A 26977-nucleotide genomic window follows, 5' to 3' on the forward strand; every position below is an offset into this window, starting at 1 on the left:
GGAACATTAGCCATGCGAGTCAGACGGAAGACATGCGGGTTTTCGGGGCGCGATCTCACCGGCACATCTGGGAAGTGTAGCACTCCCGTGGCTCAAACGAGGCTTCCTGCCGAAACCACGCGGCAAAAAACTAGTACCTCCGAGGTACTAGTTTACGGAAACCGCGGGGCAAGGGCGGGCGTCTGATCGCGTTTCCGGTGGCATCCGGCGCCCGCCCATGTTCCCTGGCGAAAAAGTTTTTTTTTCCTTCAAGTCTTTGTGGATGCGCAAAAGCACACAACGGAGCATGCGCAGTCATGGTGTAAACAAAAAAAAAACCTTCCAGTTTGCCGCACCGCGCACTTCGTTTTTGCGCGTGGGATTGTCCTGCGATCGGCACCTCTCCTTTCCCACGGAACCTCCACAGTACCTCCACGGGAGGTCTGATCAGGTAACCGCGCCTTAGTTTGCCCCGGGGCAAACTGCCACACTTCCCCCCCGCGGTTTCCTGCCCGTGTGACCGGGACCTTTATATAACTTCTATCTCCACTGAAGGCAGTGAATGGAAGAATTTTCAAACCAATACAACACGCAGCTAAAATACTAAATAATCCTCAATTGGAAAAACAAAAACCAGCAACAATTTACAGATTTACAGACAACAAGCCCCTATCTGTTATCACCTCCAAAAAGGCCTTGATAAATTAAATGGCAGTTTTTACCATTGCCTAAAAAATCAGAGATGCTACCAAGTTCCTTTCCAATAAGAATTCTCCTTAAAACATGCTGTTCCAGTACAAATTGTCCCTGTTGCAGAATGGAAGTGTTTGCGTACTCTTATTGTACATTTTTTTATTTGCATGTCCCAGATTTTTGGATGAGGAAGTGTGCTTTGGATGTATATGTATCACTATTAATAAGGAACAATGCAAGTACAGATTGCAACACATACTGAACATGTAATAAAATGCGTGTGGCATCTGCAGCCACAGAAAAAAGTTCAGAGACTCACAATGGCTCACTGGAAGGATGTGGCATGAACACAGCAAAACTGCACAACATGTACAGAACAAGTGACATCCACCCAACCGCGCCTAAAATATGACAGTGAAGTTGCCTGGCAAACATGCCCAGGGAGGGCACTCCACAAGTGGGACACTCCAACAAAAGAGGCTCTGTCCCTGGTAGAAACCTGCCTAAGGGGCACTCAGATCAAAGCCTTCCTTCCGTTTCCCATACGCAGGTACCAAAACAAACAAACAAAAAGTAATCCACTAACTAGTTTAGGCTTATAAATATCCACTTGCCTGTGGCAACCAAGAATTGTCTTCACATAAGCAATAAAACAAAGTTTGACTCCTGTGACACCTTTAAGACCATCAAAGTTTAATTCTGGGTATAAGCTTTTGTGTGCATGCACAAACATTGTTCTATTGCTTCAGACCAACACAGCTATCCACCTGAATCTATCTTCACATAAGCAGGCAGCGAAACTTGGATAAACTTCTAAATTGTTTAGGATAATTCTTTTCCCCCCTCCTTTATTAGGCAACCCACATGCTGGAAATGGCTAGTTGATGAATGGGCAAGTGTATGTGAGCTAGTATGGTTTTTTTAACTTTCTATAAGGCTGAACTAAGCGGGGTGTGTGTGTGTTAATCAAGCCAGAAGGCCTCTGATGGGTCGCCTGCCCCAGCTAAAACTTACATGGTACAGTTGACAGCAATCTCCTCTTCCTGGGTCCTGTTGGTGAGGACTCTAAATAGTTGCAGAAGAATCACAGGCAGAAACTGAATCATTACCTGGATCTCCATGGCGTGCAAACACTGAAACAAACATTTGGAATGCACACACTTTTAGTCTGACATGACAGAAACAGCAGAAAGGATTTACATCTGGCACAAAAATCACTAGGATAGAAAAACAGCAATCACATATAGACAAGGCGGATCCCACCCCCACCCCCACCCCACTTTATTCGGCATAGTTTTAAAACAGCAGAACAAAACACAAGACACGGGTTTATTCAACAAGAGATAATTGCATCCTGAACAATAGTTTCCTGAAATGATGGCTCTATTAAACAGTCGCCAAAAAGTTTTTGTAACAGAGGAAAGTCAGAAGAGATGTGATCAATGCAATAACAAGAACATAAAAAAATTGGTCAGCAATAAACAAATACACCAAACACGACATTTGGATGGCTTCGTAATATATAGACTATCCTGAGAGCTTGATATGGATCTGAAATGGGTGGTGGTGGAACGGGGACCAGATTTCAAATCCCAGCTTGTCCATGGACTCACTGGCCCACTTACAAGGCCTTGTGCCCATAAGTACTTCTCATCTTCTTTTACAAACCAAGATAATAGATAACTGGGGCCTGATGAAAGGTCTTCAGCTGGCGTGCTCAAAAATCTGCTCATGTGAGTGACAGACTCATCTGAGCAGTGTAATATGAGCTCTGCAATTGAGATGGCTCCAGCTCATTAAGAAAAATCAGAAGCTGATTGAGCAGCACCAATTTGCTCCATTGACAGCTGTGCCAATAGCTTTGCCAAAGCCCTTGGGTTGGCTACCAAAATAGGTCCTCTGAAGACTGCACCTCACCTTTAAGTATTTAACAAGTTCTCCTGGGACTTCCTTGGCACCTCCCTGGATCATCTGGCAATACTGGAAAAATTTGTGGAGATGGAGATCCTGCAAGAAATGAGTAAGTTAATTTCACCAGCTTTCCTCTGGGCCAATTTATCCCCTTTGTTTTAATGAGGCTATCCTTCCATCCTTGGCTACAGACCCGAGGTGAATTCACACGTGCAACTCAAAGCAGTTTCCTCCCCTCTTCTGCTGTTGACTAGCATGTGTGAAAATTACAAATGACATTCTAAATGCCCAGTTTTTTAACCACGCGGGCAAAAGTGCTTTACAAATGCATTGCTGGAGGAGGGGGAGAATCTATTCCGCTGCAGCTTTTTTTGCTTTTACTGCTCCGAGTTGCAGAAGTCAGTGGAATGCTGTTGCCTTTATTACAAAATGTTTGTGTGCTGTCACACAATATTTGTTTTATTTTGTTGCCTGGATTTGCAACGTTTGTAAGCTGCTGGCAGATTCTCAGACTGATAATGCGGGTTAAATATATTTTAAATAAATCACTAAAATCTTCTTGTGCTTAACGTGTGGTTTTGGTATCAGGGCCCATTCTTGTGTTACTTTAGCAGCATGGCAGCCACTGAGCACAAAAACCTTCTCGCTCCCCTTCAGTAAAGCTTGCAAGGAAGGGAGTATGAAGCTATGACTTTTGCTAGTTAACCTGCTTCCCACCAGGGATTGCTTTAAAGGTAAAACTCTCCTTATGAACAGAAAGTTAACATACACTTAGCATGTTATTGGTTTAAAGGGTTCGACCACATGGTGCTTGTGAATTCCCTGATGCCCGCCAGTACTTCCCTGAGCCCTTGGCCAAGCTTTTCAGAAAGTGGGCAGGCCACTGTAAGGCAGGGAATGTTATGGGCTGCTCTCATTCCAATGGAAGTGTTTTCCAGAGCTGCAATAGCAGCTGGAGAATCAGAACTAGTAAGCTTCTGGCCTTTCCTGAGTCAACTTGTGGTTTCCCTCCACCCTCAAGCATTCATTTTCTTCTTAATCCCCAGTTTCTTTTTACTCCTTCCTTTCTTCTCATTCCCCTTCTGAAATTCTTTCGCAAAGTGAGGAGGAAGGAATTGTGTTTAGCTCTGCCTCCTGCTGCAGCCCTTTTGAGATGGTGCTTACTACCCCCTTTCTTAGTATTCCAAAGGTGCCTGTGGGCTCAAAAAGGATGGCGACCCCTGGTCTCAAGAAACTGACTAGGTTAATAAGGCTGCACAAAGGGAGGGAGGATTAACATTTTTCATATCAAAATGAGTTTACTGATATAGTTCATTTCAACAGGATATTAGATCGGAACATTTATAAAGTTATCTAAGCCAGTGGCCATCACATTTGTATAAAACATGATATAAGGGAGTATTATTTTTTTTTTGATATTTTAAAAGGATAAAAAGGCCATGCTGGATTCGAGCCAACGTCTACCTAGTCCGGCATCCTGTTTCCAACAGTGGCCAGTCAGATGCCTCTGGAAAACATACAAGCGGGACACAAAAACAGCTGCCCTCTCCTGCCGGTATTCAGACAGAGGGATACACTTTTGTCTTCACAGCTAATGACAGATTCTCCTCCATGTGTATTTATTGATTTCTTTTCTTTAAAGCTTCTGATCTGTTGGCTATCAGCACACTGTGGTAGTGAATCCCACAAGTAAATGATACATTTTTCTGTTTTATTTTTCTATTCTATTCCTTTTTCTGTCTTGAATTTATTGCCAATTTGACTGAGTGACAAAATATTATTTGTTTGTTTTTGTAACACAGTTTATTCTTGGCTGTGTCATCCATTGACATCCCCCCCCTCCAACTGTCAAGGTATTTCACATGAGGATTAAAAAACTCATCACTGAAAGATGAGTTTTTAATTATGCATTCCTTCTTCAAAATGAAAGCACTCAAAAAGATCTGTGGGAGAAGGGGTGTCCCAAGTACCTTGAAATTTTTACTAACAAATTCAAAGTTCCCATATTTCGGCAAAAAATAAAATGAAATATAAATTAAAAGGAGACTCTGGTATGAAGCTGCTGAGCTGGAATTCAGTCTTTGTCTCAATAGAGACTGGGAGCAGTGAGTTCATTTCAGAAAATATTTATCTCTCATAAAGAGGTTTCTGTTCACAATTCACCTTACTGTGTCAATTCATTGCCAGGTGGGAGTGATTCTAACAGAGTGATGGGATTCTTTATTTTTCTGTCTGGATCTTCTTTTCAAATGTGCTTTGAATCATGCCTGTAGCATACCTGACTTTTGCCTTGCCTGATCTTTTTGTTTTGTAATTCCATCTCCTTGCTCTGTCCTTATTCCCTTTTGTTCCTCTGTATCAACAAAGGATAATGCTTCGTGCACCTGACAAAGTGGACTCTGGCTCATGAAAGCTTCCACCACAATCATTTTAAGTCTTTAAAGTGCCACAAGACCCTTTGTTGTGCTGGCTCAAATAGTCTGACACAGCTGCCCCACTGGAACTCATCACCAGAGTTTTCTAGGAGAAGAAAGTGAAAAGGAAAGATGTGTTCCACTTACTTGTGTGTAAATCGTAGACTCCAAATGGAGCTTGATCTTAAACAGGGCTTTTGCCCCGTCAACCCATTTTATGTCAACACTTGGTTGCTGGGAAGAGAGAGAGAAATTAACTTTTTGAGCTTCAGAGCTTGAGACTAAACATGTTTTAGGCAAACTGAACATAGAAACCTTCAGGCCTTGACAATTTAAGAAGCACTGTGGTAATTCAAAGGAAGCATCCATCTAGTCCTGTATCCTGTTGTCACAACAGCCCTAGAAAGTTCTACAAGCAAACCAGGATGGCCGCAGCCTCCTCCATGTTGTTGTACACTGGGCTTCCACTTATCCATCCTGGCTAATTATTAGCTGATGGACCTCCATGAATTTGTCTAATCTCCTTCTAAAGCCATCTAAGCAAAATGGCCATCACTAATGTCTTGTGGCAGTGAATTCCACAAGTTAATTATGTGTTGTTTGAAGGAGCACTTTCTTATGTCTGTCCCATATCTAACTTTACTGGGAGATCCCAAGTTCTAGCATCTGGGAAGAGGGAGAAAGCATTCTTTTTCTCCATAGAATGTACAATTCTCTAAGTTTCCGCCATTTCCTCCCTTAGTCTCTTTTTCCTGGACTGAAACATTTAGAACTCTCAATGTTGTTTCTCTAGAGGAAGAGTTCTAGTATTATATGGGGAATGACGTCAACCCAAAGCCTTCGTGTCCCATGTACTACAGATTGTAATATCCTGAGTGGTATCTGAGAGAATCATTACTGTCATGGGCAGATTATTTTTAAACATTTTTTTCCCAAACTCTGCATTTAGGAAGCCCAAACACTGCAGTTAAAACAATCAGGCAAAGTAAGCATACCAGAAAGCATCTACATTCTGCTTGTACAAATCAAATTTTCAGATAATTTGGAAATCTGACAAAAAATGGGAAGAATCAACAAGAGGAACAGTGAACACTTCCAAGTGTTTTTCTGCAGACAGAAGGGCCAGAAACATACTTTAAAAGAAATGCTAAAATCTTCAGGGAATGAGTTATACATCATATAAATTTTGGGTATACTAATGGAAGTGTGGAATATATAACACAGCCATGATTAGCCCAGCCTACTTTCTACCCAAATCAATACACTCCTTACCCTTCGTCCCTCTATGTCCCCAACATTCAGGTAGCCAGCAGGTAGATTGGCAGAAACAGGCAACTGTTGTTCAGAGGTGATAATCCGACCTTCCTTCAGTAAAGGCAGCCAGGTAAAGCCAACTGTGGAGACAGCAACACACACAGAGCCATTTAACCAACTTCCCTGGATAATGGGGAAAATCCTGAGATGTACATGCTTCATGTTAACTCAAAAGTCCTTTTCGTTCCCCCCAGGAAAATGCAGATGTTTGTTGACATCTACAATAGTATGATGCTCCAACTAGACACACAAAAATGTTCCTTTTTAAAAGACATGAATGTCTACAGTTTTGATCGGCACATTAGAAAGAATGAAAAACAACAACAACTGGGCAGGCATCTGATGAGGGGGCCACTAGCAGGCACCTGGCATTTCATCCCTTTCCCCCGGCTCAACCTTTGAGATCCAAACTGGAATTCACTTTCACTGTCTCCATTTGAATCAATGGCTATCGATCCCAAGTGGCACTGAGAACATCCAAGAGGTCACATGAATTGCAGCTCACGTATCTGGGCTCACCTTGGTAACATGGCCAAGATGAGATCATGAATCCCAGGATAGCCTCTCTTCCAGCTTGCAATTCCTCTATAACAGACATATCAAACATATGGCCCAGGGGCTGGAGCCATCCAGGGCTCTTATCTGGCCTGTGAGCAAGTGGAGGAAAACCAGCCCATATGCGGAGCGGGTCTATATTAGGGTATAAACCCCCATGCTGAGGTCCCTGCCTTCCCCAAACACAGGCCCTCCCCAGCGTCTTCCCCCAGATCTCAAGGGATTGCCTAGCCCAGAGTTGGCAAGCATACGCGGTGAGGAGGGCTGGCTTGGCCCTGAGCTCTGCTGAGGAGGGGTATGAGTCACAGTCAGTGGTAAAATATCTCTAATACCTGGCATTACATTTTATGGCACACAAGGCCTGGCCTGACAAAGTGACACTTGTGTCAGGTCTGGCCCTCGTAACAAAGGAGTTCGACACACATGGAATTCACTGCCACAGAAAGTGGTGGCGGCTACAAGCATGGACGGCTTCAAAAGGGAATTAGATAAGCATATGGAGCAGAGGTCCATCAGTGGCTATTAGCCACAAGGTATAGATAGGGACTCTGGGGCAAGGGATGCTCTGTCTTCTTGGTGCTTGGGGGGGGGGCAACAGCGGGAGGGCGTCTAATGTCCTGGCCCCACTGCTGGACCTCCTGATGGCACCTGGTATTTCTGGCTACTGTGTGATACAGAGTGTTGGGCTGGATGGGCCTTTGGCCTGATCCAACATTGGCATCTCTTATGTTCTTATGACACCTCTGATCCATAAAGTTTAATCTAGTTGAGGTAGGCTAATAATACAACTGTAAGATTACACCTCACTGCACTGGGCGATCCAGTGGGAAGACATTGTGGGTGTTGTGTTAGTCAGCACTAGCAATGTCCCTTATGTTCACAAATTTTGGAACTACCTAGAAAAGGTAGTTCCAGCAAGTTATATTATTGATGGGCACTCAATGGCAAAAAGTCAGCAGTTTATCTCCCGTTATGTGACTGATGTAACCTTCCTGGCACGGGAAAGGCAGAGATAGATGGCATTCACTTTAGGAGTCAGCCAACATGCAACTGTGTTCCAGAGGCTGAAGGATGGATTGCAATGCCTCCTCAACACAAACCTAATTTCTTATCTCAGCCTGCTATGGGGCAAACAGAGGTATGAGCTCAAGCTGGAAGCATACCTGTTGTCTCGACAGCGTCCTGCTTTTTCGCCGTCCCCTTTGTGTTAATTTCACAGCTGATATGATAGAAGGTGAAAAGCAAATGATGCTTTTGATGGAGGTGGATTGGAAGCTCAATTTTAATCTAAAATGACATCATGACAGGTGATGCTGCATTTTTGTAATTGTAATATTGCAATAATAGATGAACATTTCGCTGTACAAAGCCAAACCCAGGTAGTTCTGATATTCCCTCTATTCTTGCCTCTTTGCCATTGTTGTGATCACAGAAGTCTAATGAAGCTGACTCTGATGACAACTGCCCAGTTTTAGACCAAAAATAAAACAAGCTGTGGCCCTCTTGATTACACCATCACCACCAATTTGCCACCCCCATCTATGAGAACTCTGCAGTCTTCATGTACTAATGCCAAATAGCATTTTTTCTCTTGTTCTGCATGATTAAATTTTCACAATTAAATATGAATAATCTGAGGCACGGGGAAGGGCAAAAGGTTGAAGCACCACCTTTTGAGAGTTATAAGTAATATGCAGCAATATCGTACTATTTCTGATCATTCCTGGACATTGCCTATGCACATTACAACATATGGACCAAAAACAAACTTTCAAAAATAAAAAAGAGCTCCAAGATTTTCAGAAAACTGAAGCGTACACCCAAAAGCAAATTCCATGGCTTTTCCGTGCTGTGAAATAATGGCACGCACGTACACCTGGCTATGCTGGTTTGTTTTAACACGATGTTTGTAGTGACTGTACAACTTTTTCTTACCTCGTCATAAAACTCTGGGTTCTGATTATGATGCAGCACACAAGCGTAAGCGTGCCATGTCAGAAGGGGTCCTCCGGGTTTACCATAAAAGCACTGCAAATAATAATGTGAATAGGGAAGATTAAGACGAGCGGTCCCCTCCACAATACAGCAGAGGGGGCTGGGGAGATTCCCAAGACCCTGAAAAGTGTGAGTGTGGGCAGGGTCTGAGCATGTGAGCCACCAGACATGCTATTAGTTTATCAGACCCAAGTTCAATGCCTTCAAGACCATTTCATTGGATATAAAACAGTGTTCATTCACATTTCCTAAATTTGCTTTAGAATAACTTTGAATTAGCCCTCAGGCTCCACCATCCCCTGACATTTACAAGGAAAGTCATCCAGACTTTAACACTATATTTGATTTTAATACTGTTTTATATTGCTGTATTATTTTTATTAGTGTAATGAACTGCGTTTTATGTATAATGAGAGCTTTTATTCTGTTGTGAGCCGCCCTGAGCCAGCCTAGGCCGGATGGGAGGGATGAAAATAAACAAACAAACAAACAAATGTTCTTCTGCAGCCCTAGAGGGAAAAACCTAGGGCTCCAGAGACGCTGGATAATCCAGAAGCCATCTGTATGAGACAGGGCCTCAGTGGGTGCCCACTTAAAGAACTATCACCCAATCAGGATCCAGTTTCCTGGTGGACAACTTAATTGGTGACAATTAGCTGTCAGGAGATGGGAGATGACCACATTGTTCTTGGCTTTGAGAAAAGGGACCATTACTAGCTGGCTGTTCGTTCAACCTGGCTTGACTCTTTCTAATTGCAGTGTGCTTCATTGATTGGATCCTCATTTTTGCCCCCAGGACTACACAGAAACTTGGTCCAACAATATTTTTAACTGGCTACCTCCTTCCATTCTCTTTTCCTGGCCTTTCGATGCCAACCCCATGTCTATGGCCCAGATCCTGAGGCATTGTTTGAGCTCTCACCTTTAAAGGTTTGGCATCTGCTTCGTCAGAGTCTTTGAATTCCACATGGACAGCAATGTTCCTAGCCTGGAATTGCAATGGGATGTGGGAAAGAAAACTTAGAACTGGGTTCGGAAATTATATTTTCTTTCTTCAATCCCTCCTTGCCTCCCCAATCAAAATCAATTTCACATCTGTATGCAAACTTTTGTTCCAGGGTGCAAAGGAGCTTACAACCTAAAATCATTAACTTCTTCCTGTTGGAGTCAAAAGGCTGAATATGTTAACAATGACAGTTTCCTGTTCTGAGCATGAGCTCACTTGTGTTCTCATCACTCAAGGACCATACCACGGAAAGACTTGCACACACTGAACAGCTGTCACAGACCATGCTAACTTTCATTTTAACTCTCATCACCTTGATCACAATTTTTTTACATCCTGGTCCTGACCAGAAGCAGCCAAAGGGCTCTGGGAAGAAGCCATGACCAATAGCACTGCCAAACTGCCTACAAGAGCCACAACCATGGGGACAGTATTCTCGGTGGTACAACGACGTGAGCTGATAGAAGCCAAAGAAAACTGTGACGCTGCTGCTGCTGATACATCTCCAGGACAGGTGACCTGGATGTCTTGTGACAATCCGTTAGAGAAGGATGGCAGCTGCAGCACCTGCCTGAGGGTACTTCAGTGCCAGATGAAGAAGAATTGGATTTATATCCCGTCCTTCACCTGGAGTCTCAGAGCGGCTTAAAATCTCCTTCCCTTCCTCTCCCCACAACAGACATACTTTGTGAGGTAGGTGGGGCTGAGAGAGCTTTGAGGGAACAGCTCTGAGAGAGCTGTGACTGACCCAAGTTCACCCAGCTGGCTGCATGTGGAGAAGGAGTTGGGACTCAAACCCGGTTCTCCAGATTAGAGTTGTTGTTCTTAACCACTACACCAAACTGGCAAAAAGATGAGGATGGCTCACTCAGCAGAGCTGAGAGATGGCCGAAGAGGGAGAATGGGGTGCTGCCAGCCCCCCTAACTTTCACTTCTGGAGCTGAGCCATGGACAATTGTCCTCAAAGGCAGGAGGGAATTATGTAAGGGGACATTTCCAGTGTGCAGGCCCCTTGAACATCACTGACCCAGGACATTTTCAGTGTTTGAAGATCCCTGATTCAGCCAGCAGTCTTCATCTAAAACACAGGTGTACGTGTGAATCAGCCCTGAATATTCATCACTCAAGATTCACCTGATCAGAAAATGCAAAATTCTGAGGTCAGCCTGTCTGGCAACAACACTACTGTCTGAAAGAGGAAAAGTACACCCCCTACCCTCTAACCCAAGTCCAACTCCACTTCCAGTTCATTCTCTAATTCATTCTTGTGGCCCCATTTTGCACCTGAAAACCCTCTCTTTAAGCCTGAGCGTGTTCAGAACTTACTTTGGCAAATGTTTTCTGGCTGTCATATTTCAAATGCAAGGGGTAGACATACAGCTGGTTTTTGTAGATGGTGAAAGGGTAGCAATACTTGGCGATCTCAGGAACAAACTCTTCCACCTCAACAGCAATGCCATTGCTCTGGTCCTGCTTCTCAAAGGGCTTTATGGGGATGTAAGAGGAGGTGACACAGTCTAGAAGTGAACCACGTGCAATTTGTTAGCATTCGGCCACCATTTCGTGCAATCCACAAAAGGTAACTTTACCTTCTAGTAGCCTGCCGCAGACATAACACTTAACCAGCGTTAAAGCAAAGAACTCTGCATAGCATTAACCAAGGTTAAGACTCCAGAGATGAAATAAAATTATGACAGTTTGCTGAGCCAAAAGGCATATACAGAGAAATGCCACTGTGACCTCCTAGTCACAATGCAAATAGGGAGGGTGGGGAGACAGGGAAAACACCCTAACAATGATTCACTTGGTGCAGATGCAATGTTTAACTATCATTAACGCAAAACCATCGCTTGCAAAGCCCCCAGCTTCCGAGACCAGGGAGGAGTGACCAGGGATAAGGCATTACCTGCAGCTGCACCTTGCATATGGAATTCCCTCCAGAAGGAGAACCACTTGGTGTATTCTCTGTTACCTTTTAGGAAGCAGGCAGCATCCCTTCTGTTTGTTTGGGTTATTGCAATGTAAACTCTGCCATCTTTTCCCACTCCATGGCAATTTAGCTGTCATGCTGGTCTAATTTTATGTTGCTTTTCAGTTTGTGTAACAAGGTGGTTTTAATGGATTTTATTGGCTTGGATCCCACCTAAAAGTTCCACGGACAGAAAGGGAGAGGGGGTGATTTTCACATATTTTCCCCTTCTGTGGCCGATCTCTAATTCCTCCCAAGCTATTTCTGCGGGGTCCCCCAGAAGCACATTTCAGGGTGCATTTTGGGCTGCACTGAGAAGGGAAAGGTGGGGAAATCATGCTCCGCAAATGGAAAGCCTTCCATCCCCAGAAATTTTAGGTGGAATCCAATGCAACATTTGCAAACCATTTTGAGTGGTTGAGCAGTGGAATAGTCTGCCTCGGGAGGTGGTGGATGCTCCTTTGCTGGACGTTTTCAAGTGGAGGCTGGACGACCATCTTTCGGGAATGTTGTAGGGCTATCTTTAGGCTGTGCTCCTGCAGAGTGCAGGGGGTTGCACTAGATGACCTGCAAGGTCCCTTCCAACTCTAACATTCTATGATTCTATGAATGCAAAGCCTACATATTTTTAAAATAACTAAATCATAAGGTAATTCCACTGATACTGAAAAAATACATTATTAAGAGCATGGCACACAGCATGGATGCATTTTTAAAACAATTATCTCCTTACTTGACAAATCCAGTGGAACACACTCCAATGTAACATTCAATTGGCCAGGTATTACTTGCAGCTTTGTCTTTTCTGGTCTGCATAGGAAAGAAAGAGAATACAGAGGAATAAAACTGCACACTAGAACAGAATTCAGCTTGCTGTTCAGCCAGATGGGAAAAGTTGCCATACCCAAGTAAAATCAAAAACATAAAAAGAAAAAAAATATTTTAAATTTTGTGCTCAAGCATACAGAATAGGATCTTTCCTTTAAAAAATAACCTTATTATCATGCTTCCTGCATGACGTTATTCTGCAAAATAGAAGCAAAGGATCAGATTTAAAGTATTTATTTTGCAAAAAAAATTATATTGCTCTGGTAACTCCATGCTCCTAGGATGTGAGTGGAGAAAAAAAAAATCATAACAAGAAAGAAAGAACATTTCAAATCTGTATTAATGAAGATGAAATTCAGATGGTCAACCTGTGCCGGGGCTGTACCATTTTTGACTGCAGAGATGGCTCATGTCATTGAACGCTCCTTCATAACAGAAAATTTTCCCCACATAGAAAACTAGCTTGTCAGGGTTCTAGCCTAACTTTCTTGTCAATACACTACTTACCTATGTGTGTGGAATTTTTCTGATACAAAAGAGCAGCCGACCATGTGAGTCCCACAAGTAGCATGATGTAGTATAGCCCAGATTAAGGCTTATCACTTCATTGGGAACTAAGCCAGAGTTCAGAACATCAACATTCTGAAACTCAGCACCAAGGCTTAAAATCCTACCTATCTGAAGTTCATCGACACTTTTTTCAAAATAACAGAATTACACGTGAAAACTTCTCTATGACAGATTTTTTTATAAGTTTCTAGTCATTTGAAATGAAATTCTAACCCTGCAGATTATTTCTCCCATCTCCCACATGCTTACTTCTTAAACTCGGCCAGCAACTTCAGAAGATCCTCAGTACACAGTTTGCTGCTGTCCTGCTTATAGAAGGGCGAGAACTTTGCTTCAAGATCTAAGGTGCCCTGGGAGTCTTTGAAGACAGGTCTGGAAAAAGAAAGGTTTGCAATCATCGGGTGTAGCAACAAACCCACTCCCCCCAGTTATATACTTGGCTAGCCTTATCAAAATGACTTTTGCTTCCTTTGGGATTCATAACAGGTTTTTGCCTAAAAGAAATATTCCCTTTTTGAATTTTGCTATAGGGAAAATTTTGGGTTTTTAACTTTTGTTGAAGGCTAGCCTAATCTTGTCAGATACTGGAAGCTAAGTAGGGTTGGCCCTGGCTAGTATTTGGATGGGAGATGACCAAGGAAGTCCAGGGTTGTGATACAGAAGCAGGCGATGGCAAACCAACAACGCTGAATGTCTCTTGCCTTGAAAACCCTACGGGGTCACCATGAATCAGCTGTGACTTGACGGCACTTTCCACCTCCACCAGTTTTGGGGTGGTGGTGGTGATCAGGTTCCTCTCTCTGCTAAGCTTCATATTAGAAGATGACTAATGCCAGCTAAGGTGACAAAGTCCTGCCCTGCCATTAGCCAGAAGGGATTTTGGGAATAATTTTTAAAAAAGCAGGCAAATGCCTGTTATATAAATTGTGAATATACTTCTGTTGTCTGGGGGTAGTTGTGATGGGTTGTTTCTATCAACTGAGGGGACCCACACCACCTCCTATCACTTTTGGGGAACCAGGTTTGTTTTAAACCATAAACCTTCCTCACAGTTACCAGGTGTTCTAAAGGTAACATACAGGTAACCCAGAAATCTCATTTATCCTGTCTTTACTAAGAACTGCAATGTGTTTGTTCTCTGGGTAAACTACACCCTAGAGACAAATCCATGTAGGGCACCAGCTCATGCTTGTCACCAGCATATGGAAATTAATGCACCACAGCAGGCATCAGATCCCGGGTTGTCATTACAATCTGGAGCCTCACCTTCATGCAACCGTCAATACTTATTCGTCAGGTGTACTTCCCCCTCCCCCCTTCTATCATGCTCAAAGATCAAGTTGCAATTGAATTACAGGGCAAGGCAGCATTAGAAGTTCAGCATCCTTTACAGTCAGCAAAAGCACAAGAGAAATGAGACTGGCACAGAACAATGGTATGAAGAGAACTAGATTATTTTGATCAGTTATTTAAAGGAAATTTAAGGGGGAATACTGTGCGAGGGCATTTAGCTTGAGAATCCTCTACTGTTTCTTTAAGAGCAAAACTAGCAAACAGACACTTTTAATGCCTGTGTCCAAAACCCCTGGGCTGAGGCAGCCAAACAGGCAGTGCACAGCTGTTCATGGCAGGAGTCTTCCAGGGGTACCATGCTAACCAGGAAAATTCTCTAGTGGGTACACCATTTCCCACTTGGTTGGGGCAGTCTGGATTAAAGTTTGGAGGTGACTGTGCCTTCCCTTTCCCAAACACAGCCCTCATTCTGTAAAAGTGGATTGAGTGACAGGCCATTTCTTTTGGAAAATGGCATATAATTGGGAAAACACCTGAAGAGAAAGCAAAATGCAAGAAGCAGGAAGATAGAGATATCAGCATTAAATATTGTCTAGTGCAGCAAAATAGTTTAAAATTAGCCCAACCTGGATTTCTCATATCTCACCCTTTTTAGTTAACTCTCCTAGTCCTCAATTTCATAGGCTACACAGCTTGGCTCTACCAAGAGAAACCTGACAGTGAATTTCATTTTAGGCACGAGAGCAATTTCCCATGTTCTCATGATCTATTCATATTAGGGACAATCAGGGGTCATTTCCTGCAGGAGTGCACAGGAGCGGAGCTCCGGCAGTAAAGAGCCCAGGGGGCGGGCACATGCAACAAGCCTCACCCCCAGCTCCCAGCAGCCCTCAGTCAGAGCAAGAAGCAGCCAGGTAAGCTGCAGACCCCCCAGCCCCCCCGGCCCAAAACAGTCCAGTGGCACCTTTAAGACCAAGTCTTATTCAGGTACAAGCTCTCCCTCCTCTGCGAGGGCAGTTCTGTACATTCCCCCCCCCCAATAGCTAGCAATCCAAAACAGTCCAGTGGAGCCTGAGCGGTGGGTGTTGCCTTCTGACACACTTCCGGTGATGCCAGGGGTTGTGGCATATGCAAATAAGTTATGCTAATAAGCTCCTGCACCTCTTTTTCTACGAAATGACCCCTGGGGACAATAGAAGATTTCCAACAAGACATGACATGTTATCTCACAGTTGTTGACAAGCACATGATAAGCTCTCTTTCTGAGGCAGGTACATAACCAAAGGATCAAATGGTAAACCATGGCCCATTAATTCTAAAATGAACAAAAAGATTTGAGGCCAAAGAAGTTCTATTTTAGTACACCTTCAAAGAAGATGTAATACGTTTGCCTCACTCAAAAGACATCTCTAGCACAAGTCCTGGTATCCAGGGTATATATGACATAACCTATAGGGCATCAGATACAAGCAGTACATCGTTTTCACAAAGTTTTCTTTTAAGTCACTGGAAATAAATGTTTGATATACCGGTGCCCATCGCCATTGCCAAAGATCATTTGGTAATGACATATCAAAGCAGAAAAATAAATCTGGAAGATTTAAGGGCTGTTAAATTTATGGAAAGATGGGCTTTGTTTGTAACATCATGGAATGATAAGGTTTTTGTCCCCCCCCCCCCAATATTTTTATTTTCAAAAAAGAACAACACAAAAACACAGACTGTCAGATATAACTGGACATATTACAATTTCCAGATGCATTTGTTAAGTACAATAACTGTTAAACATTTCAAAATCAACTGCTAACTAATGTATTTTAAACTGCTAGGGTTTTATGTTAAATCAATAACCCTTCAAAAATAAAGTAAATCTTGGTAATATGAATTGTCAGGGATTATGTTGTTTTCTGTTACTACAGGAAACCAAAAAGCTCGAAAGGTGCTTTGTTGATTGTGTGTGTTATTCTCTGTGGAGTGACTCATGATTTTACTTAAAATAAAATGCTCCCAGAGCTTATTCTGCCACATACAGAAGGTTAGACCTGAAGCATCTCTCCATTTCTTTGCTATTACCGTTCTTGCCGTTGCTAAAAGGTAAGAAATTAATTTTGCCTTATAATTATTTCCGGCTAAATTTAACCCATTGGCAAGAAGTGCAAATTCTGGTAAATCACGTAAGCTAATACCTGTAATTATACCTATTTGTTCTAAAACTTGTTTCCAAAATGCATTAACAGTGGGACAAAGCCACCAACAATGTAAATAATCCCCTATTTGCCCACATTTCTTCCAACATCTAGGGTTAGTTTTGGGATTCATTCTATGAATTTTTACTGGAGTAATATACCATCTATTTATCACCTTAAAAGAACTGAACTGTATAACAAAAATTTTGGAACACATACTCGGGGTTTTCCAGATTTCTGACCAGTTGTCTTCCTTTAATCTATTTTGACAATCAATATTCCAAGATATTTGGTAGTTTAATTTTTGCATGCTCTTGACTGAGATTAATATTTTATATATTTTGGAGATCAAGCCTTTGTTTTTTCCTTTACTTTTTTCCAGAATTACTTCAAATGGAGTACGGGAGCGAGAAAAGGGCCCCTTGCCATTTATTTATTTTTTTTGCCGGGATTTCTATTGGTAGTACTCCAATTTTTTAATTGTTGCTTAACCTCCTGAAATAATGGTACAAAATTGCATCTAAATAAATCTTTCAGATTTAATGGAATTGTAACTCTGAGACACCTCCTTTCAAACTCTTTCCATACATAATGAAAACTTTCCTGTAATTTACTTTAAAGTGATTGCGGTAGCCAGATTGGTATAATGTTGGATTTATAAAGATTTAAGTCCTGATATTTGATTTATTTCTTTAAATATTTCCTACAGTTTTGTTAAAGATTTTCATGGGTTGGAGAGGTAAATGACCAAATCGTCTGCATATAGACTTAGAGTATGGGTTGACCCATTCATATTAATACCTGTAATATCTGAGGATGTTCTTATGGCTTCTGCCAATGGCTCTATAGCCAACGCAAATAATAAAGGTGACATTGGGCAGCCTTGGCATGTGCCTCTTTTCAGTTATATCTTATCTGTTAAATGTCCATTCGCTTGGATTCTTGCAGATGGGTGAGCATAAATTGTTTTAATAGCTTTCTGAAATTGGGACCAAAATTCATTAAATATAGTATTTGCTGCAAATATGGAATCTCTACACTGTCAAATGCTTTTTCCAAATCAACCGTTAAGATTATACTTTCTACTTTCTTATTCCCACTATAACTGATTATATTTAATGTTCGTCTTATGTTCTCCATCATAGATCTTTTTGGTATGAACCCCGTTTAGTCCTCCTTAATATATTCTGCTATTATTGTTTGCAGCCTATTTGCCAAAACTTTAGGAAAATTTTGAGTCACAATTAAGCAAAGCAATTGGCCTATACAAGGCCAAGTACTCTGGATCTTTGTTTTCTTTAGGGATTGTTACTATGTTCGCTTCACTCCATGTTTGTGGCATCTTTCCTTTAAGCAGTATGTAATTACAAACTTTAGTTAAAGGCTCTGCTAGTATAGAGCTATACATTTTATAAAATTCTGGATGGTAACCATCATTGCCTGGGGCAGTGTTAGATTTTAATTGCTTTATCCCATCTTGAGTTTCTTTTGTGGTAATCAATTTGTCCACGTATTGTCTATGTTCTGCTGAGAGTGTTTGAACTAATCTATTCTTCTGTATGTAATCCCCTATTTTTTCTGGGGCAGGAATTGTTGTATCATATAACTTGTGATATTTTACAAAACACTGTCCCATTTCTGGGTTGTGTGTTTTCCGGGTGTTCTTACTGCCCTTAATAGAAAAGATTCTCCGTGTACTTTTCTTCCTGTTTACTCTCCAAGCTAATATTTTAATGGAATGATAAGGTTAACAATGGTTTCTCTCGTTTTGCATTTTCTGACACTTTGTAATGAGTCTTCTTTTTAATTTCCCCCCTTTTCTTTTCTTTTTTGTGTGTAAACAACAGAATCTTTAAAAAAGGAAACCTGACAGTGGAGCCAAGCCAAGAGCAACTGACACACTCTTACCTTGCAGCCCAAACAAAAGGCATCCGGTATTGTCCGAGACGACTGCAGGCCAGTTTTGCAATTTTGTGGACCTTCTGTGCAGTCTGAAAGGCATAAATAATAATCATAATAATCATATGGCATCGTGTGTAGAATAGCCAAGAGATCCTAAGATTGTCTGGCAGCCACAAGTTCTAGTTCTTTTAGCATTATGCACCACTAGGTGGCGAGCTAGACTTGTTTTTAAGAGATGTTTCAGAAGCGGTTTGCCATTGCCTTCCTCTGCATCACAGCCCTGGTATTCCTTGAGTTTGCCCTTCCAAATACTAGCCAAGGCTGGCCCTGCTTAGCTTCTGAGATCTGACGAGATCGGGCTAGACTGGGCTATCCAGGTCAGGGCAAAGGCACGAAAAAGATCAGAGACAGATCAAGATGGCCTGGATTTTCAAAGCAAGGTGAAAGAGACTGGTCTCCTATAAAAAAATTACTTTTATTTCAAACAATCCAGTGACCCAACAGTCTAGAAAACATTGCCAAGCACCCAAGAGAAGTAGAAAGCAGAAACACACAAAAAGGACACCATTTCTGCTGAAAGGATAGAGGATGCCATGAGGTCAGAGAAGCAAGATCACCAAAGGCTCACCAAAGGTAAGTGTTATGTTCCTGCAGGCAAGTAGCTGCTTCTTCCATCATACAGCTTGCTGTCTCTCTCACACATTACAAAAGATTATTGTACACTATTCTTCACTATACACTCATATAGCAAAAAAGGTTTAACATTCTATGCCCAGGATTCTGCACTAATGGGGATTGAACCTCGGGCCATCTGCATGCCAAGCAGACGCTCTGCCATTGAGCCACAGCCACCTCCCCACATCTTTGGGGGTGGTGATGGTGGTACAGTTTAAGGTCAGCACCTGCAATCCAACATACCTTCACTGGGTCAGAGGTCTTGATATAGGGCTCCACACAGTGTGCGATGCTTCCTTGTAGCACCTTCTCTACACGGGCGATGAGGAAAATTTCTGGGTGTGGGTTTGTTACAGAGAAAACCCCCTTTGCATAAAAGAGGAGCAGAACATCAGCAATGAGAAGCATACAGAGTCCGCAAGGTTTGTTAATCTGCTAGCATGCATTAACAACTGGTGGCTTCAATGTAAATCCCAGAAATTCAGCCTGTGTGTGAAACTCTAATTCTTTTTTCTCTGTCACTGATAGCTGGCCCTTCTTAAGCAGCCAGGACTCAATCAAAATCCACGCTCCTGGAGTCTGGAGAAACCAGGTAGATGGTTATACCTTTCTTTGCCTTTACAGAAGATCATGTTACCAGCCTAATTCGGATAGCAACTGCAGGTCCTGCTCTGTAGTTCCAATTCCACTGCTGATAAAGGATTTTACATCTGATTTTCTATATGCATAGAAGGCCCTTACTTGCTTTATGTAGCACAGGTGAGACTCAGCAACTCCATGAAGACCATGGCTGTTCACAAGGTGATTCCCGGAGTCTTGGACAGCACCATCCCTCAACATTTCTCGTACAGGCAAGGGATTTAGATCCACATGGAAATCGGCAGAAATCTTACAACAGCTTCTCAAATCAAACAGTGCAAGGCTGAGAAAGAATGGCTCCACCTGGAAATTCAAAGGGAGGAGGAGGAGGAGGAGGAGGAGAAAAAGGAGAAGGAGGAGGAGGAAATTGGATTTATACCCTGCCCTTCACTCAGAGTGGCTTACAATCTCCTTTCCCCTCCCCTCCCCACAACAGACACCCTGTGAAGTAGGTGGGGCTGAGAGAGCTCTGAGAGAACTGCTTTTTCAAGAACAGCTCTGACAGAACTATGGCTTGCCCAAGGTCATCCAGCAACTGCAAGTGGAGGAGTGGGGAATCAAACCCAGTTCTCCCAGATTAGAGTCCACACACAACCACTACCCCAAACTGGCTCTCAAACTGGAGTGGTAATATACTATAGTTAAATATTTATGAAAATTAAAAAGTCTGCAACCAGTGTGGTGTAGTGGTTAAGAGTGTCAGGCTAGGACATGGGGGATCTAGGTTTCCACAGAAGCTTGCTGGGTGATCTTGGGCTAGTCACACACATACTCAGCCTAAACTGTCATACAATGTTATTGTGAGGATAAAATGGAGGAGGGTAGAATGACGCTGTAAGTTGCTTTGGGTCCCCAATGGGGGAAAAAGTGGGATATAAAAGTTTTCAACTAATGTCATTTTAAAGTTTCTCTAACAACATAGAAAAGCACTTGTTGGTATCATTAGGGCCGGCAACTTTCAAACTCCTCCACCACTTGGTGGGTTGGCATGGGGAAAATGAAGAAAAAACCCAACTATTGATACAACTGTGTCAACCTGGAAGTGATGTCAAGCCTGGAAGTGATGTCACACTCTACTGTTCAGTGGAAACTCTGTGGTTTTACCATCAATAGCAGGTATTAATTCCCCCCCATTGCGTCGATGGCATTCCCACGGCTCCCACCCCCCAGTATTCCGCTGGGTTCCAGCCACTGGTTGGCAACCCCAGGTATCATGCGTACGTTTGTGGGCAGTCCCTCAGATCGATCAGTTAAGTGGGAAAGAAGGTTGAAAGACAAGTCGTGACAGTTCACCAGGAAGCGCCGGCTGCATTTTTCTTCAAAAGGTTTCACATCTGGCTCTATTCCAGAGAAGTCTAGCCTCTGAGGAGGAAAGATGGACACTTTTTAAATAAGAACTCAGAAAAAGAAACTGGGCAAAACTATTTTGCTCTCAACTTTTTTTCGCACAGTAAAAGACTCAGGAAAACCTTTGTGGAGTTAATATCCTTTGCCAGGGGAGAGTTGGAAACTGAATGGAGCCTTGTGTGAAACTGAGTCAGATTACTAGTCCACCTTCTCCAGTTCTGTCTATTCTGGCTCACAATGACTCTGGGAGAAACACAGCAGGAAGAGGTAGCTTTGGAGAGGGGAGTAAAAAACCTCTCCTCCCATTTACTGTTTCTCCTCAACCAGCTCATTCCACTTTGCAGATGTTCTGAGACACAGATGAGGCTACCTTCACATCTAGATGGAGCCTTTGAATCCTGTGATATTCCCATCAATCCAACACCTTAAATCAGTTCAATAAAGGAAATGCTACCCAGCTTCAGCCTTTGGGACTGGAGGGCTACTCACGCCAACAAACTCATTTTAGTTTTCTCACTGCGAAAGAGCCCAAGCTTTTCAAGGCAACAAAGGGATAAATGAACAGTTTTTAAACAAAGCAAACCACCTTCAGCCACCAGCCATGCAAGTCCACGGCAGAAGGAATTACCTGAACTTCGGGGTCGAAAGAGAAGAGATTTTGTCTCCCGTCGTTTCTGCTGAGCTTATTTAGCTGCTCGGTTTCTCTTCCGTACTGAAAGGGGGAAAAAACAACAACATGTACCCATGTGTGTCAGAAGAAAGAGAGGCCCTGAGAAAAGTGAAATCTTCATCGCTGAGAGCTGCCTTTCAGAAAGCAAATTACAGGTCAGAATGAAGAGAAAAGAAGCCGGGCTCTGTCACACTTGCAGTGGGGAAAATAAAAACAAAAGAGGGTTGCAGTGATCTGTGTTTGTGGAGTCTAAACTTAGGTGGCCATGTTGGGGTGTCATATGTGACCTCCTCTCTCCTGCCTCCCTCCCCTTCAAAGGACAACTGTACAGCAGTAATGTCACTGAGCTATTTGCCATTCGCCAAGTCAAAAAATCCCTTCTCTGGTGTCTACTGCTCTGGTAATCTGCAGTTGGAGATTCCAACGCCTCTTCCATTTTGGCTTCAAGGAGATGGTGAGCCGCCTCCGCAGCTGCTCCTAGGCATTCTGGGGACTCCTCTTGCCGGTTCTGCCCAAACTCTTATCGAGTGCATTTCCCCCTTCATCCTTTTGCTGCCTTTGACAAGCCTGGTGGGTTGCTGGATATTTCTTCCTTGCTCTTCTGTTCAGGGGCTCCAGCTCCTCTGTTCAGCCGCATCTCCAGAATAGCCATCATTATCTAAGTGTTGCTCCCCTTCCCATAGCTCCAGCCCCTTCCCATCATGCCCCTTGTCTTTCTCCATGCACATTCCACCTCCTCCCATGGGCCCCTTTATATTCTTTGCTCCCCAGCTTCTACTCTCTTTACAGCTCAGTAATGATCCCGGTGCCACCCATGACCACGTCCACATCAATGTCTCCAATCCATCACACTCTGAAGAAACAAACAGGCCAAGATTGTGTCTGGCGCTGCACTGAACAGGAGGAGCTGTACTGAACAGGAGAATATGCAGATGTTCTCAGTATTCTACTGTTCCTGGAGAATGCTCAAGCCCTCAGCCAACCAGTTTTGAGGCTCTCTCTTGGTTAATCCAATCCAATCCAAAGCCTTTTATTGGCATATAAATAAAGATAGTAATCTAAATACAAAATCATGCAGAGTAAAATTAAAATTGCAGAGTAACATTACAGAGTAACATCATAATAAAACCTAATTCATAATATCACTTGTCAGGCCGTAGGACCATGGCACTGCAGAGAAACTTTGCTACTATTTCAGTTATTTCTGTATCTGGATTATCGAGCAAGAAAAGGAGTTTAAAATCATCAGGGGTCTCTAAAAATTGGCCTAATATGGGATATAGAAGATCTCGACGGGATGCCAAATAGAGAGGGCACTGGAGGAGGATATGGGCAACAATTTCAACACAGTCCTTCATGCAAGGACAGCACCTGCTAAGATAGCGAATCCCTTGGAATCTGCCAGATAAGATAGCTGAAGGAAGATCATTAAATCTAGCCAAGGATACGGCTCTACGCAAATTTGGAGCTATGAGTTGATAGAGGTATACTACTGGAAGATTTGCATTAGGAACAATCCCCAGATTTAAGGGAGAACAGGTTCTGTTAGCCAGGCTATAAAGAGTTTGTAGCTCTGATCCCAATAAACTAGATTTTATTTTTAAAAAGGCCTCAGACTCAAAAAGTATACATAAGGCTTCTAGAGACAAATTCAGGGAACTTATATTGGCTTCGATGTAAGATAGCCATCTGGAATTAACACATTCAGAAAGTAGTCGGTACATATAACTGAAGGGGTCAGAATTGAAATGGAGTCGTAACCAAAATTTAATAGTGTGGATCCATGCCTTAGTAGCCAGCAAATTCTGACCGCACTCCAAACATAAAGCAGCATATGGGACACACATAGGTACCCCCATGATCTTTCGCAGAAAGGTAGAGTGGACACGTTCAACTGAAATGTCCATTGCGTCAATCCAGAGACTGGTTTAGCTCCAGTTTTAGCATTGAAGGCTTTAAGTGCAGCTGGCACATACTGGTTACCTCGAACAGAAAAATAAAAGCAAGAAATTGCTGCAGCACTAACTTTAGCTACATTAATAGCCATTTTACAATGGTAGGACCAAGTAGCATTGGTTTGGAAATAAATGCCCAGATATTTGAAGTGCTTAATCTGTTCAAGTTTGTTGCCATTAATAATCCACTTATAAGATTTTCGGGAATAGTGTCATATTTTGTTGCATGTTGGGGTAGAGGGGGGAATCCTCAAAGTATACAGAAGCACTCAGATTAATTTTGTGGGTAGATGCCTTTTTACGATTGCGTCCCTCCCCTGTTCCAGCCACTTTACTTGTGGAGGTAGTGATTATTTTTGTAGTGACGAACAGAAAATCCCATAGTCTCTCACTCTTCCCCATTAAAATAGGTAACTTTGATCTAGCAACCAATGCAACCGGAGACTCTCATGTCATTTTAGTGATGTTAAAATCCTTACCCCTGCTGCTGTGAACCAAAAATTCCGGTTCTGATTTTGTTTCACCCTTATGTAAACTAAACGCACAATTATTTAATTTTTGCACCATTTTCTGTTTCCTTGGCCTGAATTTTTCCTGCACTATGGCTGCATTTTTCAAAACTGGTTGTGTGTCAGTAAAACAGTATTATACATTATGAATACATGATGTGGATAAGCACACATTCTGCAAATAAACTGTGAATAAAAATTGTAGAAGATATGTGCACAGTACAAATCAATCCACAAAGCCAAGAGTGAATAGCACAGGACTGAAACCATCGACAAAAAAAATAAGGAAATGAAATGTATAAGGAACATTCCCTCCTCCCTACATCATTCATAGACAAAGGAAAGAATGTCCGCTTCAAATCTTTAAATATAATTTTGAATCCAATTCTTTTTGTGTGGAAAAAAGAACAGCCATCTCCTGGCCCCAAATGATGATGTTCTCGACTGTACAATTAGCTCTCCCCAACCCAAGGAAAAAAACTCAGTAGACACCTAGAGCAGTGTGTGTTTGGGATGGTCACTGCATATCATGGAATTTAGCATCAGGAATAGAATTCTGCATCCCAGGAACATTTGATTCAGGCTGCAGAAACAACACTACCTTCATTAGCTCTGGATGCATGCTCCTTTCTAAGCTTTCCAAGATGTTTTCTGACTTTCCTTGGCTGCCCGAGTCATCATCTGTGGAATCACAAAAAACAGATGTTGCAAATGGCTCCAGAGGCACCTCATTAGGGCGTGCCTGCTCCCAAGGTGCCCCGTCACCAACACAACACTAGGAAACTGGCCAGAGATTACTGGAAGCCAGCCAGGGGTTTCCAGTCCAACGCTGGGGTCATGTTGCAAGGAAGTCTCATGAACACATATGCAGGGGCCACAGCATCAACATCCTGACTTGTCCTTTGACAGAGCTGTTCCCTTTTGAATGCAGGGAGGAGTGAAAGAGCAGCTGTGTGCAGGCAGTTGCTAAGGAGCAAGAGCAAAGAGTCTGGGTTTCAGGCTTTCAGAACGGGAAGCCATATTTAAAGGGTCTTCAGGTGGGGAAGTTCTGTAGGGCTTCCTCTGTGATGCCTCTAAAACTTGGGATGATTTACCTAGGGATGCAGACCATTTTATTCAGGCATAAAATATAAATCAAGGACTATGGATGGTTCATATATAGGACACTTCTTTAACTGACTGATCATTGGACATTATAATTGTTTAATATATTGTTTTGACAATCTTTGATGGTGTTTCCTACTAGTGGAATTTGATTACTGATAGGACTGAGGATTGCTTGGAAAGTGAAGTGGAGGGAAACACTTCTGGGAGATGGGAAACAACGGCAGCTCTGATGATACAGAGACAAGGCACCATGGGCAAAGTGGCTCCAAAGGTGTTTCCCAGGGCACGAGGTAGAAGCTCTCTTCTGATGATGCCAATGGACTGGGTCAAGTCCAGAGAACATAAGGCTGGCAGGGATACTTCAGATGTCAGAAGTGGCACAGCTGGGGAGGACACCCCCATGGTCTTAGCAATGTGAACAACACTTAAGGGGGGGGTGAAGGACGGGAAAGGGAGGGACCATGGCTCAGTAGCAGAGCATCTGCCTTGAATGCAGAAAGTCTCAGGTTCAATCCATGGCATCTCCCGTTCAAAGGATTTGGCAGAAGGTGACGTGAAAGCCCTGTAGCTGAGAACCCAGAGAGCGGCTGCCAGTCAGAGTACAGAATACTGACCTTCATGAACTGATGGCCTGATTCAGTATAAGGCAGCTTCATGTTATCATGCGACTCAGGCGCTGCATTACATCCCTTCTCTCTTATCTGAGGCCAAGATGACTCAGCAGGGCTGATGGCAGCCTTGATTCCCGGCAGTGGGATACAAATTGTAATATTTTGGGTGCGTGCATAAAAAGGGGGATTGCTTTTCTTCAATAAGAAGACGGATTGCTGCATTCTGGAAGCACATCTTTCACAGTCATTGTCACGTGTACCCAGTGCTGAGACAATCAGTCCTATCTACCCCATTTTTGTTCCATTTCTCCTCCAAGGAGTTCATCTGTCCCCTCCTCCATTTTATCTGCGCAACAACACTGTAAGCTGGGCTATGCCGAGAGAGAGAGAGACCAGCCCAAAGCCACACAGTGAACCGCAGCCCCCCACCCCAGTAAGCCTTCTTTCTAAGGCATGTCTATATGTCTGTTAAGAAACTAAACTACCACCCATGCTAGTATGCTGTTATTGAGGCCAAACAAAATGCACAGGCACCTGCCTAAAGTAAAGACAGTCAGGAGCCCAGCACGGCCAGAAACCCCCGGCATCTGAAGCCTGGCAGGGTTCAGATGAGCACGTTCTGCTTAGGCTTGCCAGTCCCCAGGTTGGGGCGGGGGTTCCCCTGGTTTTCAGGGCTTCAGCCCACCGCTGGCCAGTTGGCCAGCCCCACCCCCAAACAGCCACGTCCCCACATGACTTCCCCGATGTGATGCCATCACCCGGAAGTGACGTCATCACACCGGGGGCATCATGCTGGGATGCTCTGGTTTGAGGGCAAACCTCTGTGATCAGTTTTACTATAGAGTTTTG

General features: G+C 43.0%; 1 protein-coding gene across 1 annotated transcript in view; it reads right to left on the bottom strand.

Annotated features, from left to right (window-relative positions):
* Positions 1-26977, bottom strand: part of DOCK11 (dedicator of cytokinesis 11) — a 112429-nt gene that overhangs the window by 58647 nt on the left and 26805 nt on the right. Inside the window, exons 9-24 of the mRNA XM_015416254.1 lie at positions 25012-25091; positions 21905-21988; positions 21151-21291; positions 20032-20232; positions 19534-19656; positions 18622-18704; positions 13484-13606; positions 12570-12646; positions 11194-11384; positions 9784-9849; positions 8802-8894; positions 8030-8153; positions 6270-6391; positions 5145-5231; positions 2590-2679; positions 1687-1805 (exon numbers count right to left, since the gene is read on the bottom strand). Coding sequence (XP_015271740.1) covers positions 1687-1805; positions 2590-2679; positions 5145-5231; positions 6270-6391; positions 8030-8153; positions 8802-8894; positions 9784-9849; positions 11194-11384; positions 12570-12646; positions 13484-13606; positions 18622-18704; positions 19534-19656; positions 20032-20232; positions 21151-21291; positions 21905-21988; positions 25012-25091 — 1804 coding nt within the window. The remainder of the gene's footprint in view (positions 1-1686; positions 1806-2589; positions 2680-5144; positions 5232-6269; positions 6392-8029; positions 8154-8801; positions 8895-9783; positions 9850-11193; positions 11385-12569; positions 12647-13483; positions 13607-18621; positions 18705-19533; positions 19657-20031; positions 20233-21150; positions 21292-21904; positions 21989-25011; positions 25092-26977) is intronic.

This window comes from Gekko japonicus, unplaced genomic scaffold (genome assembly GCF_001447785.1).
Source record: "Gekko japonicus isolate JY-2015 unplaced genomic scaffold, Gekko_japonicus_V1.1 scaffold603, whole genome shotgun sequence".
Lineage (NCBI taxonomy): Eukaryota > Metazoa > Chordata > Lepidosauria > Squamata > Gekkonidae > Gekko > Gekko japonicus.